Here is a 15,615-nt window from a genome sequence, read left to right on the forward strand (position 1 = left end):
TATAAAAATGAGAAAAATAACAACGATAAAAACAACTTTTTGGAAGCAATTAATAAACCTCTTCTCATTTTCCTTAAGATGAATTATTTCTAAACCTAACTCATTACATTGGTTCTCATTTTTCATATTTTGGATCTCCATCTTTTCCAATTGTTCCAACCTTAGTTTGCATTACAATTTCTAACTTTAGCCAAGTCACTTTATTCATGAAATCATCAACCTACTTGAAATAATTGCAATCATGCACTGACGTCTCAATATCATAGAACCTACATGTCATAAACCTTCTTCCCGTATTTACCTCCGTCATTGATGTTTTCAAAGATGCTAGAATACCTCATTAACATTTGACAAGTGGCCTGAATGTGGACTCATAGTTGTCATAGGACATTGTTTTGTTGGTTGATGAGTTTGTTAAGAGGATAAAAGAGAGAGACGACAAGAGAGAGAAGAATGGAGGAGACAAGAACGAGAAGACGGGAGAGACTGAAGAGGAAATAGGGGAAACTAATAAAGGTGAATATAAGCAAAAAAAATGGAGGGAAACACTACTTCGTGGGTGTGAAAATATTGATTGCCGTAGTTTTTAAATAGCTAGCCAGTTTTCGGTCATTTGATTGTGTTTTACAATTATCATTTAGGTAACTAAATGCCAGGAAATTTATTAAAGGTGTATTGTGGATTAAAAAAATATATAATTTTTTTTTATGACAAGGGGTTTAATTACCCGGCACATGCAATACCCTGCAAATCACGTGTGTCATGTAAGACATCCCTTAGGATGACAGGTAACCGCAACACTCCCGTATAGTGAGCCGAACCCAAAAACTCTCAATTTGTTGCCAATTACAACACATTGAGACAATCATGCGCTCCAATTACTCGAGCCAATTTGATTAAGTTTATACGAGTAATTATTGTTTAGCAAATTGGAATGTTAAAGAGTGGGGCCGTGCATAGAGTAGTGAGATAGAAATGAAATAGACGATGGTTGGCTCCAAATAGAATTATCCACTACCAATATACCAATGGCTTCCTCATTTATACAAACTCAAATTATCTCAAATTACAATGAACAGCAATTAATAGCCAAGCAACAATCCACCATTGTTGTTCATCTTCCTAACCCTAACCAAATATCGAGAAGATGTCTACTTTTAACTCCAATTTTGACAAATACTCTGCTCATTTCTTTGCCTCTTCCTTCATTTGCTCGAGAGAAGCGTGCCAGAACTAATATCCCTCTTGAAGAGTATCTTACCACCGGTTACTTCCTTCTTTCTCTAATTATTTTCCTTTGTTTTTTAAATTCTTACTTAACCATACCATATTGAAGAATTATTGAGCTTATTCTTGTGGAAACAGCGGATGGATTGAAATACCTGGATCTTGCTGAGGGGAAGGGTCCTGTGGCAGTAAAAGGGTCAATAGTTGAGGTATGTTTGAAACCATTTGTGTGTGTTTTAATAATGCATTAAGCAAAATGTTGTTGCTGACAAATTCGCTGTCAGGTTCATTTTGATTGCGTGTACCGTGGTATAACAGCTTTATCAAGCCGAGAGTCTAAGCTTCTAGCTGGAAATCGGATCATTGCTCAGGTTGCTTCTATTATATAAAATGGATGGATATTCTTGTATGAGACCAACTCTCAGATACTCTTTTATGTATTTATTTATTACTCAACTGTATGTGTCATATCACAATGTAACCCAGCCATACCAGTTCCAAGTGGGGGCTCCTCCTGGCAGAGAAAGGAAGCGTGAATATGTTGACAAAGCCAATGGACTGTTTTCAGCACAGGCAGCACCTAAACCCCCACCGGCTTTATATTCTATCGTTGAAGGAATGAAAGTCGGAGGCAAGGTCTACTCTTATTCTCTATTCTTCCATGTTTTGTATGAACCCTGCATCTTCTAAACCTTTTCCATCAGCTTACAAACCCCCTACTTTCTCAACCGTTTGTTGTTCTCTGTGTTTTTGGTCATAGAGGACTGTCATTGTCCCTCCAGAACTTGGATACGGGAAGAAAGGCTCAAATGAAATTCCGGTAAATTTTGTTCACTTTATTGATGTTGCATTCGCTACCTAATCTACATAACAGTGTAGACACAAAAAAAAAAACGTTTAGAATCTATTAAATAAGAGGGAGAACTACTTTGAAATATCTGCTGAAGTATCAATCCCTACATGTTTTCAAAAGTTGATTGAATGGATAAATCTCGAGTTAATTAGCTCTCTTTTGTAAATACGACTTTTAAAGTGTTTAGGAGTCGTTTAAATTATTCATTTTGTTCCTTTGTCCTTCTTTACTGGAAACTTGTAATGTTTTGCAGCGGTTAGAAATCTGATGTTGTGTAATCAACCATTCAGGATTCGGTATTCTAGGCAGTAGAACACAATAACAATGGTGTCACTGTAATGATATGAATGTTGTGCATGTTATGATAGAGAATTTATTTCATTGTTGCAGCCTGGGGCGACATTTAATCTGAACATTGAACTATTGCAAGTGAGAGCGCCGCCTGAAGGAAGAAGCACTTGAGTTATCGATCATTTCCTTCTTGATAACACACAGCAGGTTTAACAGTTTTGCAGAAAAGTGTTTATAGAGATGAAGATCCATGTATAGAACAGAGTTTCGAAGTCAGAATCTGTTGTATTGCTGCAGCATTGTTCTCCTAAGCTTTTTTTTTTTTCTTTCTCCACTCCTGTTGTAATCTCCTACTGTTTTTATGCCACATTACTCGTATAATAAACACAAATTCTTATGTAAGACGATTTTACACTAAAGTAGGGTAAAATCATCTTACATTTTATCTAAGAAAACCCTCTCCTATACTCTTAACTACTTCCATCCGCATTTGTTCCTATACTTTACCCGGTCTCCACGACGCTACTTTGAACGCATTTTTGGACATATTTATATTATTTTTTTGTTGAAAAATATATTTTGTGAATGATTATTTGATGACAAATATAAATATTTATTTTTAGGTATTAGTATTTATTATTTTTGAACTTACAAAATTTTTATAATTTTGACCCTAAGAAATCAAATGGGAAGAAATATGTATGGGTGGGGGGAGTAACCTAAGGGGCTCAGCTCGGTCTTTTTGGTTCTTGAGAATGGTCGCCATGTCTCCCAGGACCAAAATGATTACCATGGGTACATTTTACATTAATAAGTGCCAATGGATGTAATTTATGGTAAAACCATATTATACAAGACCTAATAAAATTGCTAGAAGTTATAAATAATGTATTAGATGAAAAATACAGTAAGTGGTAAGAAATGAATAATATGGCAATATATGCCTTGAATCACGGTCATATAGGACAACTTCGACTTCAAACAAGGCAAAGCTCAATTCTAGTTAAATCATGTGGTAATAATCAATATACCCTACTTTGGCTAATATGTTTGCACACATTCGTTTTCCGGTCAAAAAAAAAAAACGTAATTGCTAAATCCCGCACGCGATTTTACTACATCCTACACACTTTACCATTTTTTTCCAACTCTACCCTCATATTTAAAAAATAATAATAATACAAAAAAAAAAAAAAAAAAAAAAAAAAAAAAAAAAAAAACCAAACCCACGACTGACAGCCCGACAGCCACCCCCTCACCATCCACGACTACCGCTCCCCAACGCCGACCACCCAGACCCCACACCGTCGACCACCTTACCCAGCCACGCCGTCAATTAACCACCCTACCTAACCTCACCGTTGACCCCAATGTTTCTTCTCTGTGGACCATGCCTACAAATTAAAGTCTCGCCGTTGACATAACTTACCCAACCCGCCATGATATAACCTGCCTCGTCGTCAACCCAATATTCCTTCTCCGTTGACCAACTTAGTCCTTACCCGGACTCGCCGTATACGCTCCCCATCTAGCGCCGCCATTTACGCACCCTAACCAAGCCCTTCTCTCTTCCTTGACGTCGGCGGCTGGTGGCTTGACCGGAGGGCGGCTGTAAATTTGTTACATGGTCTGACATTTCTTTCTTTCTCTCTCCCTAAGGTTTGGGTGTAAAAATGCAAGGGATAAAGTTGGAAAAAGGCAGAAAAAATTGAAGGATTTAGTAATTCTCTGTGTTGGAAATAGCAAGTCCCAAAAAAATACAACAAATTTGCTGTGAACACACATGCCGGCTATTGTGAAAATTTGCTGTTTTCACCAGGCGTACATTCGGAACACACGACAAATTTACAAGATTTTTCACTATACACTCTGGTGCAAAAACCAAAAAAAAAAGAAAGGCAAATGTGTTGGTTTTGGAGGAGTTAAGTGTTGAAGCAAATGGGGGTTGAACTAGAATGAACTCCAATTATCCGAACTTTTCTTGGGTGTTTCAGAGGATACCTTAAAAGGCCCGGTAGATCCGAATGGATCTTGATCATCAAAAGATGAGAATCCTCGACTATGCCCACCAAACCCATCTCGACTGCTACTAATGGAATCAAACCTTGCAAGGGTCTCACGTGGGGGTGAAAATCGGCTACTTTCGTTCATGTTAAAGGAATGGAATGACGAATAGTTATTGAAGAAGCCGTCTCCAGCCTCACTGTATCTTGGAGAGTTACCTGACATTGAGAATGACGGAGTTGCTGGCACAGAGTCCCCCAAATTGAAAGGGCTTCTTTTGTTGTAAGAGTTATCCCCTTGAGGAGAATCATTTCTCGGACTTGAACCGAAACCACTGGAGTCGAATAGCCGGTTTACTTGTTGATCCTAAGTGGATTACAAGAGAAAAAAACACATGAATGATAAATTAGGCAAGTAGCCTTGTATAAGACGGTCTCACTTCAATGGGTTGGTCTCAAATAATGTAACTATATTGCAATGGATTGCTCTCAAATATAAGAAAGCTTCGTATATGTTCATGTGTCTGAGTTGGCATACCTTAGAATCGACCCCCCAGACCGAATCCACGTCATCAGTGCCATCAAAAGTACCCCAACCTTGATCGTCAAAGCTTCTGCAGGAGAAACCATGGGAACTTTGAATTAAGAAGCTCATGCAAGAGAAGGCGGAAAACAATTAGCGAAGGCATACCGATGGAAATCAGTATCAGCCTCGGAGCTCCTCGCAAATACATCTGAAAAATCTTGAGATGAGATTTCTAGCGGAGTTCGATGGGTAGGGCTCCCATGTGGGCTTCTTGCCGAACCATCTTCACTGTGAGTGTATCCATATTCACTATCAAGAGCAGGTTCGCCTCTCTCGAATTGCTTCTCGGACTTTGTATCACCATTTGATGGTGAATCAGGGTCAAATAAATCATCATGAGGATATGTTCCATTCTCAAATAATGTAGATTTTGGAGAGGTATTCACATTTTGAGTCCCGACACCAACTTCCTTGTCAAATAGTAATCCTGGAAGGAATCAAAATGAATAGATGCACGATTCTGAACTATTGGCAAAATGCAGATATTTGGCTGTAGAAGATCATTTCTTGCTAATGTAAAAAGAATTACAAGGAAATTTTTTATGTTGACTGGTTTTTATTTAGGTTATGAGTACCACTCCTTCAAAAGCGTTTAGACGGTACTAACCACATTTATAATGCAGCGTTTGAGATCAAGCCACAATGCTGGTTAACAAGAACAAGACCATAACCAATAGTAGTAATTATTACTATGTCCCTCTAAAAAAGGAGTAATTATTACTATGAAGAAAAGTATTCAAATCTTGAAGTGCCTACCTTCATCTTCGAATTTGTCCCATTCTTCATCCCAGACTGACGCTTCCTCTTGAATCCCTGGTTGCCAACCTTTGACAAAACCATAGCAGAAAAGTGAAGATCATAACGAGTAACAAATGCATACAGCTATCCTGTCTTGTAGATAGTATGCCGCTAGCAAATCGGCAGATACTAAACCTACCACACGATACAACTATTACGTTTAGCGGTGCCTCAAGGGCTCCGGCAAATGGCGGGGTATATGGGTCAGATGTACCCCCTTACCCCATGTAAAGTACACAGAGAGGCTGTTCTTGGACAACCACGATGAACATTGCATCGTAGAATATTAGAATGACTGCTACAGAGTGCTACTTAACAGAAATAAGAAATGCAACATATTCAATAAGCCATTATAATCTTGTCATAATCTAGAACCGAAAAACAGTGACTATTAGGCTCCATAGGAAATAGAAACATCCCACTGCAATAAATAAGGAGAACATTTGTCGGAGAAAGATGGTCAAGGAATTGGAGAGAATAAAATCTTGACTTTACCTTTCGGAAGCTCAATTAGTGCTGCAGACTTAATTTCAAAACCATGTTTCTTACAGCGTTCAGACAAAGCCTTCAATAGCTCCTCGAAATCTGATTGTATTCTATCAGCACGTACCTGGAAATAAAGCAACTCATATATAGTAAGTTACACATCAAAATGAAGATGAAATTAGTCAACATAGTCCCGGATCAAAATCTACCTGAAGAATACCATCAGCACTTCCACCTTGTTCCATATTAGTAATTGCTTGTTGCAACTCCTTCTTCCGCTCCTGACAGATTTTTTTTAACAGGATGTAATGATTCATTTGGAAAATAGAAAACGGTTTCGCAGTTTGTATTTGGAAGAGTAGCCACGATTCCACGAAGTTATCAAGCTCTTGGAAAGTTAGAGAAAATAGTTACCAACAGATGCTTTGGTAATAGAATTAGCTGACTTTATTCAAACGGTTGATAAATAGTCAAAGAATAGGCTACAAGGTAAAAAGACAAACGGAAAGAATGAAGAAAGAAAAGAAATTAAAGATCCCCGTGAAATCTTTCAAAGACCAGTCTTATTGACATGTTCCATAACTGTAAGGTCTGTAACACGTAACAGTCAAATTTGACGGTTTCCCAAGGCTAATCTTAAAAGTTACAAAAGACTTCATCATAAGATTCATAACTACGAGACCTGTCTTACCACTATAACTTGGCAATCAGGAACTGTAAACCTAAATCAGCGATTTTAAATGGCTATGACAAATAACAGAAGGTGATAATTACAGCTCGCAACACTCAAGAGTCCTCCAAAGATTTGCAAGTAAAGAAAATTGCTTTGTTCATTGAAACCAAACTTTTTCGGGGCTAACAACAAACAGTTTCCTTAAGTCATCTTAAAATTTGATGTTGTGGATGGCAACATTGCACTACCTGGTATTCTCGGAACTTCGCTTCTTCAATTGTCATCTTTGAAGCTATTTCTGCAACCTGTTTGTATTTTTCTTCATATTTCTTTCCAAGTATCTCAGCCTGAAAACCCACTCTTTAGAACTTACAAGTGAAACATACCATGAAGATGGCGAGATAGAACCCCATGGAGACGACATACCTCGCGTTTGTCAGCAGATGCCCGCTCAATGATTTCGTTAAGTCGATTATCACATCTGCTTTTGTACAAAACCTAAAACAGAATAACAATATTGAAACAACCAAATAGAGGAGGTAAAAAATAAACGTACATGGAAGAGAGAAATTGCAACCCACTTTAGTACGACAATGTTACCCAAGTGCTTAAAGGCTTTCTACTTATGGCGGGGTTAAGGGGAACTGATGTGATGTACACATACAGACAGGTTATTTACATATGACACATTATGAAATAGCATTCAGAATATGCAACAATATGCAACCAACAATAATAAATCTAGGTAAAGGTCAACACCGCCACTGCAGCTTCCTGATTGTGCTTTAAAACAGACTAGAAAAGAGTAGATAACCAAACACATAGAGAGGCTACTTCACTAGCCGCTGTATCAATGGCCCATACACACACATAAGGGAAAAAAGTATTGTGGAAGTTGTTCTTCAGAACAGTGAGTCCTCTTATCCTGCTTTGAAATCTAGTAAGAATCTACTTTTGTCTAGAGAAGTGTCATTCTACTATGCCACTGCAATAACGTTACCCTATTGTGGCCTATGATGAGGTATGGGGGATATGTGAAATATACTATGTAGATAAAGAGAGGCTAGTTCCAAATGACCCATAATGAAAATTATGCAGAGAATTGTAGATAAAGAGAGGCCAATGGGTAGAGACACGATGACACTTACAAGTACTTCCCACTTCTATAGTTCTATTCCTTCCATGTGAGACACTTGAACACATATGTGGAAATCCGACTACAAATGCTATCTTATTTTGCCTCGTTGTTAAGAAAGGTCAGTACGTTGTTTTGTCTGAGTAAAGCTTTCCCAACTGAACAAGAACACAAGAATTGTCACCTTCACGACGAAGTCATAAGCCCTATCAACCCACATCAATTCTTTTTCATTTTAACGAAAGGCTTCTTAAATATGATGAAGACAGCATTTAAAAATTCACAATATGACCAACCACCTCTCACAACAGCATTCATACATCTGCTCAAGAACAGAATGATCACTGGACAACCTATCTACCACAAACTGACCTTAGTAACCAAGAAAAGCATAACTGGCAAAATTGAAGATTTGAGTGCTACGTCCATTCAAAAATATAGTCACCTATGTTGCTCGGACTCTTCAATATGACATTGATAATTTTATTTTAGACCAAAAACATGAATTTTTTCATAAAAATAGACAAATCCGTCCACCGAGCAACATAGCCGTCCACTACCAGTTATGAATTAGGAAGCGTGTTGCATTGTCTTGTCCAATATTGTTATCACATCCGAGAAAATAAATTATTCCAGAATTACGAAGAAAAAGTCATGTGGGTGTCATTAGCACTGCTTTTGATACTTCCTCCGTTTTTTTATTTTCTTTCCACTTTCCTTTTTAGGAAAGTTTTTCCTTTTTCTTCCCACTTCTCCTCAGTTCCTTATTTGGAAAGCGTTTAATGTCTTTTTACCAAGTTATCCTTATCAAGTTACTAAAATAACAACAAGTGCCACTATCTTATCAACCCCAAGCCCCCCAACCGCAAAATGAACAGCTCCATCCACTAAAGCAACATGTCTCCGACCACCAACAACCCCATTCACGACCACTGACCCCCTCCGATCAATGCCCTTCGTTGACCACCTCACACCAGCGCTGTCCTTCAACCATCCCAAACTTCCTCCTTATCCTTCATCTCTTTAAACCCCCTATCCCAGATCGGCTTTTGTTGAACTCCACCACAATAAGTGGTCCTAGCTCGGAGTTGGTGGTCGGGGTGGTGGTGTTTCGGAGGCTCGGTGGGTTCCAGTAGTGTTTCAACGTGGGTGGTGGTGGTGGTGGGTTCCGGTGGTGTGCGTGATGGCGGGTGGTGTGCATAGTGGATTGTTTGTTGGCATGCACGGTGGTAGGTGGTGTCGGGTTGGCGCGGTGGTTTGTGATTGGTAGGTAAGGATGTGGCTGGTGGTTCTTAGGCTGTTGGTGTGATGGTGGTCAGGTGGGGCCATGGGGGCTGGAGATAACGGTTGATGGTAAGTGGTGTCTTAGGTTGTGGGTGGTTGTATTGACACTCCATAATGGGTTATGGGAGAAAGCAGCAAACAAGAAAGCAGGGGGAGGGGGGTTACTGAGGGTATTATAGCAATCCTACCCACTTTTCTTTAAGAGTGGGAGAAAGCAAATGGGAGAATAAAAAAAACGAAGTAAGTAATATATTACTATGAGTGTGGGATGATTTCCCATGAAATTGCTGTATTAGATATATTTTCAAGGTTTCATTATACCTTCATTTCATTAGTAAGTGTGTATCTGTACCAATTTCCCAGGAACAAAAAAAAAAACAAATAAAGAAAGAAAGAAAAGTGTGTATCTGTATCAAACAACACATACCAGTGAACCGAGAGAGTGTTACTTCAGAACTATCACGATAAACAACAAAGAAAAGAAGTTACTGAGTAAGAACACTCGTGTAACATAAACAATTCCACCAGTAAAAGCTGTGCTCAGTGTATCTATTCGGCATGGAAAGTTACTATGCTTTCAGTAATGCATCTTGCCCAGAGACAAGATACAATATTAACTAGGTCAAATATCTCAGAAAATACCATTCAGAAACATACAAGATACGAGAATCCTGGTACCTAATGCAGCTGACACAATATACTGAAATGAGCTATAAAAAGGAAACATTCAGAAGGTACTCACAAGTTCTTGCATCTTACTACGGTAATACTCGATCTTCTCCCTGGAATCTAGATAGACCTTTTCAACCTTTTCGGCCTTGAAATAATGAAAAAAAAAAAAAGTTAATTAAAACTTATAAGCTGTTGAGACAGTCCATGTATGAGAACTGACTTAAAGATGTGTGCGGCATCCACAGAAAAGCAAGAATAAAAGCATCAGTGGATCATAACAAACAACTCCAAGTTGTCCACAAAGGTAGTGATTAACATTGATGCTTATGATGGAACATAAAATTACTGCAGTGAAGTTACAAAATCTAGTTGCAATTTTCATGTGAAGAGGATTACTCAAGATGTGCTCAGTTACATCATTGGGTGAGGAAACAAGGGAGTTAAAACTCAAAAGGCAAATAACTTTCAGCTCGCCCACCCTTCCCCTCAAACAAAGAAGCTATTAGTTAAAAATGTAAACTGTCACATATATTAGGAGGTATGCATTGTAAATGTAGCCTTTTCTTGTTGTTTTACACCTCATGTTGACGGTTTGATATGATGATTCATGTCAACCAACCCAGATCCTTTTGGGACTAAGGCTTTATTGCTGATATTGCAGCAATAGGAAAATACATTTGGAACAACCAAAGAACAATGATGTCAATAGAAGTGATACGGAAAAAGCTATCCTTTATCTAGAGAATTTTAGCATTGTTTGTACTACGTAGTAGTTCATCACAAGATTGTAAACTGTTCCGACTTTAAAAAAGAGTTTAGGGAAAGGATAAGAGGTACAATTTGAACTCTGAAAACAGCTCAAGACTTCTCTGACCCTATCATCAAGTCAGAGTCAATTGGCATTTCTATTGGTAGACAAAGTCGGCCTTAATGATCCGAGTCTAGCCCAGTTGAGAGGTGCCCCAGAGCCGAGGTTGAAATGAAGTCAAATCAGTTCCACTATGAATGTGAGTACATCACAGCTTACCAAAATAGATGTCAATGCAAATTGCCAACATAATGGAAAATCAATACCTTCTTTTCAGCTACGTTTGTTTCTGGATGACTTGGCTGCAAGGAATTATGCTCACCATCACCTTGCTGATTTGCTAGGGAATTGTCTAATATTGATGTTCTTGGTTTTGATTGCTGGAATTGCATTGTCATATCAGTCTCAGGTGACTGTGTAACTGGCTTCAAACCAACAGTAGGAGCAATAGGTTGAGAACCAAGCATTCCCTGTACTGGTGGCCTAAACCCTATTGTTGAGAGACAAAAAAAGACTCAGTTTTATAATCTATGCAACAAAACATCAACACTGATATGCCGAACTAACAGTTGATGCGATAAAAATATCAGAGTTTTTCTATGGACTGTTATATAACAAGGAATAACATGGTCTGGAACTCCGTTATGTCATGAGCATTTTTATACTATGTATGATGTAGCTAACTCAAAACTTAACCAAGTAGTCAAACCCAAGGCATCCCTGATTATCTAAATAATCAGAAGATAAGAAGTCTGCAATGCAAACGTCTTATAAGAGAAATATATTTGAATCATACATTTATACCTGCATTAGATGGGGGTCCCCATCCTGCATTAGATGAAAGAGGTACACCCGTCATCCGCATGAGTGTTTCATCAAACTTGATGTTATCAGGAAGTGAAGGTGGAAGTGAACGGCCTTCTCTATACCGTTCCATCAAGTAGAGGGCTATGCAGAACTCTCTCAATGACAGCATGCTGTCACTATCTTGGTCAGCTAGATCCCAAACCTGCTTCAAGACCTCTGAGAAAACAGTTAAAACATAAGAGTGAGTATAGAATATAAAGTAACCATGTTAATCAAAGAAAATTACGTGTCCATGCACCAATAACTCAATTACTCAAAGAACAAAGAAAACCTGATTTGACATTTTAGTTTATACTTTATACTACCCTCTCATTCTTTGGATTCATACCATTGATTGAATATATGCATGGAGAATCTTATTAAAATGGTATGAATCCAATGAATGAGCAATGATGGCATAATCAGCTCAACCTATACCTTTACAACCACAACAATTAGAATAAGACCCTACCTCTTGGCAGTCTCCAGCTGAGAAACAAATTCCGTGCTTGCTCACCAGTGATTTTTCCGTCACGGTCAGTGTCAACCTCCATGAATACTTTGGTGTATTTCTGTACACCAGGAGTAGTCATCTTTGGCCATGGTGGTTGCGATGGGTCCGATGTAGCAAACCCCACTCTTGCTGAAATTCCGGGTGGAGCACCAGAGGAAGTAGTTTGAGTTACAGGTGGGGACAGTTTCGAGTAATTCTGTGCTTGCTCTGGCTGACTACCCAAAGGTGGTTTCGCAAAAGCACTCTGTAAAGAGTCAAGTGACCGTGACGCTGACAGGGGCTGAGTTGGAACTGAGGATGCTGAGGTTGGGGTAGATACTGGAACAATGGCCGAAGAATTAGGATCATTGCTCATGGAAGATATTGCTGGTGAAGAACCCGACTTAGTCAATTGAAATGCAGCAAATGGATCCGCGGCACCAATTGAGTTGGAAGAAAACCCCTCTCTAGAAACAAGAGATCCTTTAGAGTCTTGGCTCGCAGCATGGGATGACATAAGTACATCTAGGGGCATAGATGGACTGATCCCTCTACTAGGAAGCTGGGATGTGGGTCCCGAAGACGCTCCGGTAGTCTTTCCATCTAGCCAGCTAGTTGAGATGCCTGAGTTTGAAAGCCCAGAATTTGACATGCCTGAGCTAGGAATACCAGATTTCGACATGTTAAAATTGCCCCCGTAGGCCATAACTCCATTTTTCAAAAAAGAAATAGAAAAAATGTATGTTGGGATAGGAAGATCAGAAGAAAAATACCTGAGCTAGGAAAAGCAGGAGTTGACAAGCCAGAGCTCGAAAGGTTGGGTGCCAGCCCACCTAAGCTAGGACGCATGCCTGAGTTAGTCAACCCAGTAGGTGAGATGCCAACACCTGAATTTGGGAGTCCAGGGATACTTTGCATAGGGCGTGGAGTAGAACTAACAAGCGGACCTTGAGAAGGTCTGGCCAACTGATTAGCCTGAGACGGATAGTAATGTTGGTTCATGTTTGTGCTAGGAGCTACAGGTCCCCTATAGCCTGGAGTTTGTGAACCTGTAGGTCCCATTGCACCCATTTGCATTGGAGAACTGGGCACAGAAGGAGACTGAGGTGCCGGAGAGGGAGGAAGGTTTATTTGAGGAGGAGGGATTTTAGCTGAAGCTGGTCCATATAATGCTGCCTTCACAATTTCAGGAGTAAGGTCTCGCTTACTTTGTGCTACCGTTACGAGCTTAAGCGCATTATAAAACTCCTGTCGACCAAGGAAACCAGCACGATTCTGATCTGCATGCATCCATATCTGCGTTCGATCCAAGAAGACACTTTAGTACTAGCACAAATAAGTCAGGTCCGGTGACGATGATGTCGTCAATGTAAACTAACACAAATAAGCGATAATGGGTTGTGTGATACTCCCTCCATCCCGGTCATTTGTTTACCTTTGGTTTTGGCACAAAGACCAAGGAAAGAGGAGGGGGCTAATTATTGGATGGCAAGTGGACCAAATTGAGTGCGGAGGATCAAATTGCCCATCAAAAGCATTCCCCAAATAGAAAAGTAAACAATTGACTGAGACACCCAAAAATGAAAACGGTAAACAAATGACCGGGACGGAGGGAGTACAAAAAAGAAAGACCCTCCTAGACACCTAGAAGAGACTTGCAACACCACCCCTAAGTAAAACAAATACAACACCAAAGAAAGCATTGCAAAGCTTAAGACAAAAGTACATCATGAGATCCAAATGTGAACGAACACCACACATTGTAAGCATTATACCTACTGCAACCATGTTTTGAAAATACCCTCTAAACTTGGCTAGCTTTCGTATCTAATCAATCTTTCCTTACTCACAAAAAATAACAGTTTTTATGATCATTCAACTAGACAATGTTGGAATTTTAACATTGTCATAGTATGAGAAACTAAAAACCATTTGATAACTCCTCCACTTAATTCCACACAAAAACGTAGAACATGCCAGCCTCTACAATACTTGGAACCTCGATGTTGACATGTGAAGCTTACAATGCAACGGCTATCTCTTCTGAACTCTTGCCATCTTAATACTATAAGTCTATTACCTAAATCACATTCATAGTACCAACAGTTTTGTACATATTTCTAAGCAACTAAGCTCCCAATTAAGAACGCATACCTCTTTATATGATAATACAAGATCATCTGCCTCGATTCAAACGAAACTTACCACAATGATACTTAAAATACACTGAATATCGCAGCAACAAAAAACCCGGAATACGGTTAAAATCCACTTCAATTCGACAAAAAACATTACACCGTAATGTAATACAAGCATATATCATAATGTAATACAAGATCTTCCTCAATTCAAATCAAACTGATCATAGTAACACACTAACACTAAACTACAATATGAAGACTGAGAAATTTCTAGTATTATCAAGGATATGACATTAGACCATTTTTTTGATGAAGTGAAAATTAAATATTACTTTCGTTAAGCCAACAAGGTCCCTGATTTTATGGCTTCTATTGGAAGCGGTTTGAACTTACCTCACTACCCTCCAATAATTTGATCTTGTCAATTAAAACCCAATTCAATTCAAACAAAAAATTTGCAACTTTAACCCAAAAAATAAGAAAAATTAAGAACCTGGGCAAGAACTTGTTTAGATAAAGAAGATCCTTGGAAAAAAGAGACAGCTTCAGCTCCACTAATCCGACCATCATTATCCAAATCTGCCCTCTTAAAGAAAGCTTCAAATTGATCCGCCATTTTAATTTACTCCTAAGATCTACTAACTTATTTAACCACCTTAGTTAATGTAATGTGACAACATTCAGATTATAAACACACACAGAGATGAGATGGTGGAGATTATTTCATTTGATTGTAAGCAATTGGATCACAGATGACATTGGCGTTGTATGAAAACCATCTCGAGCATGAGCTTTAGCATAATCCTAATGAATCTTTCATAATATTCTTAATTTATAAGATAAAATACAGTGAGATTTTATTTGATTTATCGTCATCAATGCTATAATAATATCAAATTTTTATAATTTTTAATAATGTATAAAAAGATATTTACGTTGTAAAACGTATCTCAGCAAGTGTGATAAAGCAATTGTTACCGTTTAATTTAAATGCCTTTGATCTCTCTTAAAATGAATATATATTTATCTTTAGATTAAAGCGAGTTACATGATACTCCTTTCAAATAGATGGAACAAGCTTTAATAGTTTGTTTGTAGGCTTTTTTTTGTCACATCTATCCAATTTAACTCGTTGTGGACATGTCACTTGTAAGATTGTACACATATCACACACATCGATTTAGCTTGATCGGTTTCGTATAAATAAAGGTCTCAAATCAAGTTAATTGTGATTGATGGAATCGCTACGAGTAATTATGGTATGCTAGAAAACCGTTTGAATCTACTTTATTCCTTAGTACGAAGAGCAAAAATCAATA

The 15,615-nt window shown here is 38.5% G+C and overlaps 2 protein-coding genes across 2 annotated transcripts; one reads left to right on the forward strand and one right to left on the reverse strand.

Annotated features, from left to right (window-relative positions):
- The first annotated feature begins 947 nt into the window (after positions 1-947).
- On the forward strand, positions 948-2,826 carry LOC141597022 (peptidyl-prolyl cis-trans isomerase FKBP18, chloroplastic). The gene is made up of 6 exons (XM_074417328.1): positions 948-1,266; positions 1,366-1,436; positions 1,512-1,598; positions 1,714-1,863; positions 1,988-2,047; positions 2,471-2,826. Exons 1-6 carry the CDS (start codon positions 1,029-1,031, stop codon positions 2,540-2,542), a joined length of 678 nt encoding a protein of 225 aa, XP_074273429.1. The 5' UTR covers positions 948-1,028; the 3' UTR covers positions 2,543-2,826.
- Positions 2,827-4,074: 1,248 nt separating this feature from the next.
- LOC141597021 (uncharacterized) lies at positions 4,075-15,288 on the reverse strand. Its single transcript, XM_074417327.1, has 14 exons — positions 14,790-15,288; positions 12,929-13,451; positions 12,135-12,809; positions 11,621-11,839; positions 11,083-11,306; positions 10,079-10,153; positions 7,344-7,415; positions 7,166-7,264; positions 6,454-6,525; positions 6,254-6,368; positions 5,717-5,785; positions 5,066-5,387; positions 4,913-4,988; positions 4,075-4,741 (listed from the first exon to the last, which is right to left on the reverse strand). Exons 1-14 carry the CDS (start codon positions 14,910-14,912, stop codon positions 4,322-4,324), a joined length of 3,084 nt encoding a protein of 1,027 aa, XP_074273428.1. The 5' UTR covers positions 14,913-15,288; the 3' UTR covers positions 4,075-4,321.
- Positions 15,289-15,615: the final 327 nt, after the last annotated feature.

Source organism: Silene latifolia, chromosome 8 (genome assembly GCF_048544455.1).
Source record: "Silene latifolia isolate original U9 population chromosome 8, ASM4854445v1, whole genome shotgun sequence".
Classification (NCBI taxonomy): Eukaryota; Viridiplantae; Streptophyta; class Magnoliopsida; order Caryophyllales; family Caryophyllaceae; genus Silene; species Silene latifolia.

Excerpts from the sequence above, each read along its gene's own strand:
- LOC141597022 (XM_074417328.1), top strand. The coding sequence starts at position 1,029 with ATGGCTTCCTCATTTATACAAACTCAAATTATCTCAAATTACAATGAA. Across the intron at positions 1,437-1,511 it reads TAAAAGGGTCAATAGTTGAG|GTTCATTTTGATTGCGTGTA; the intron begins GTATGTTTGAAA and ends ATTCGCTGTCAG. Across the intron at positions 1,864-1,987 it reads GAATGAAAGTCGGAGGCAAG|AGGACTGTCATTGTCCCTCC; the intron begins GTCTACTCTTAT and ends TTTTGGTCATAG.
- LOC141597021 (XM_074417327.1), bottom strand. The coding sequence starts at position 14,912 with ATGGCGGATCAATTTGAAGCTTTCTTTAAGAGGGCAGATTTGGATAAT. Across the intron at positions 13,452-14,789 it reads CTAAACAAGTTCTTGCCCAG|ATATGGATGCATGCAGATCA; the intron begins GTTCTTAATTTT and ends GATCGAACGCAG. Across the intron at positions 6,369-6,453 it reads GTGCTGATGGTATTCTTCAG|GTACGTGCTGATAGAATACA; the intron begins GTAGATTTTGAT and ends CTTTATTTCCAG.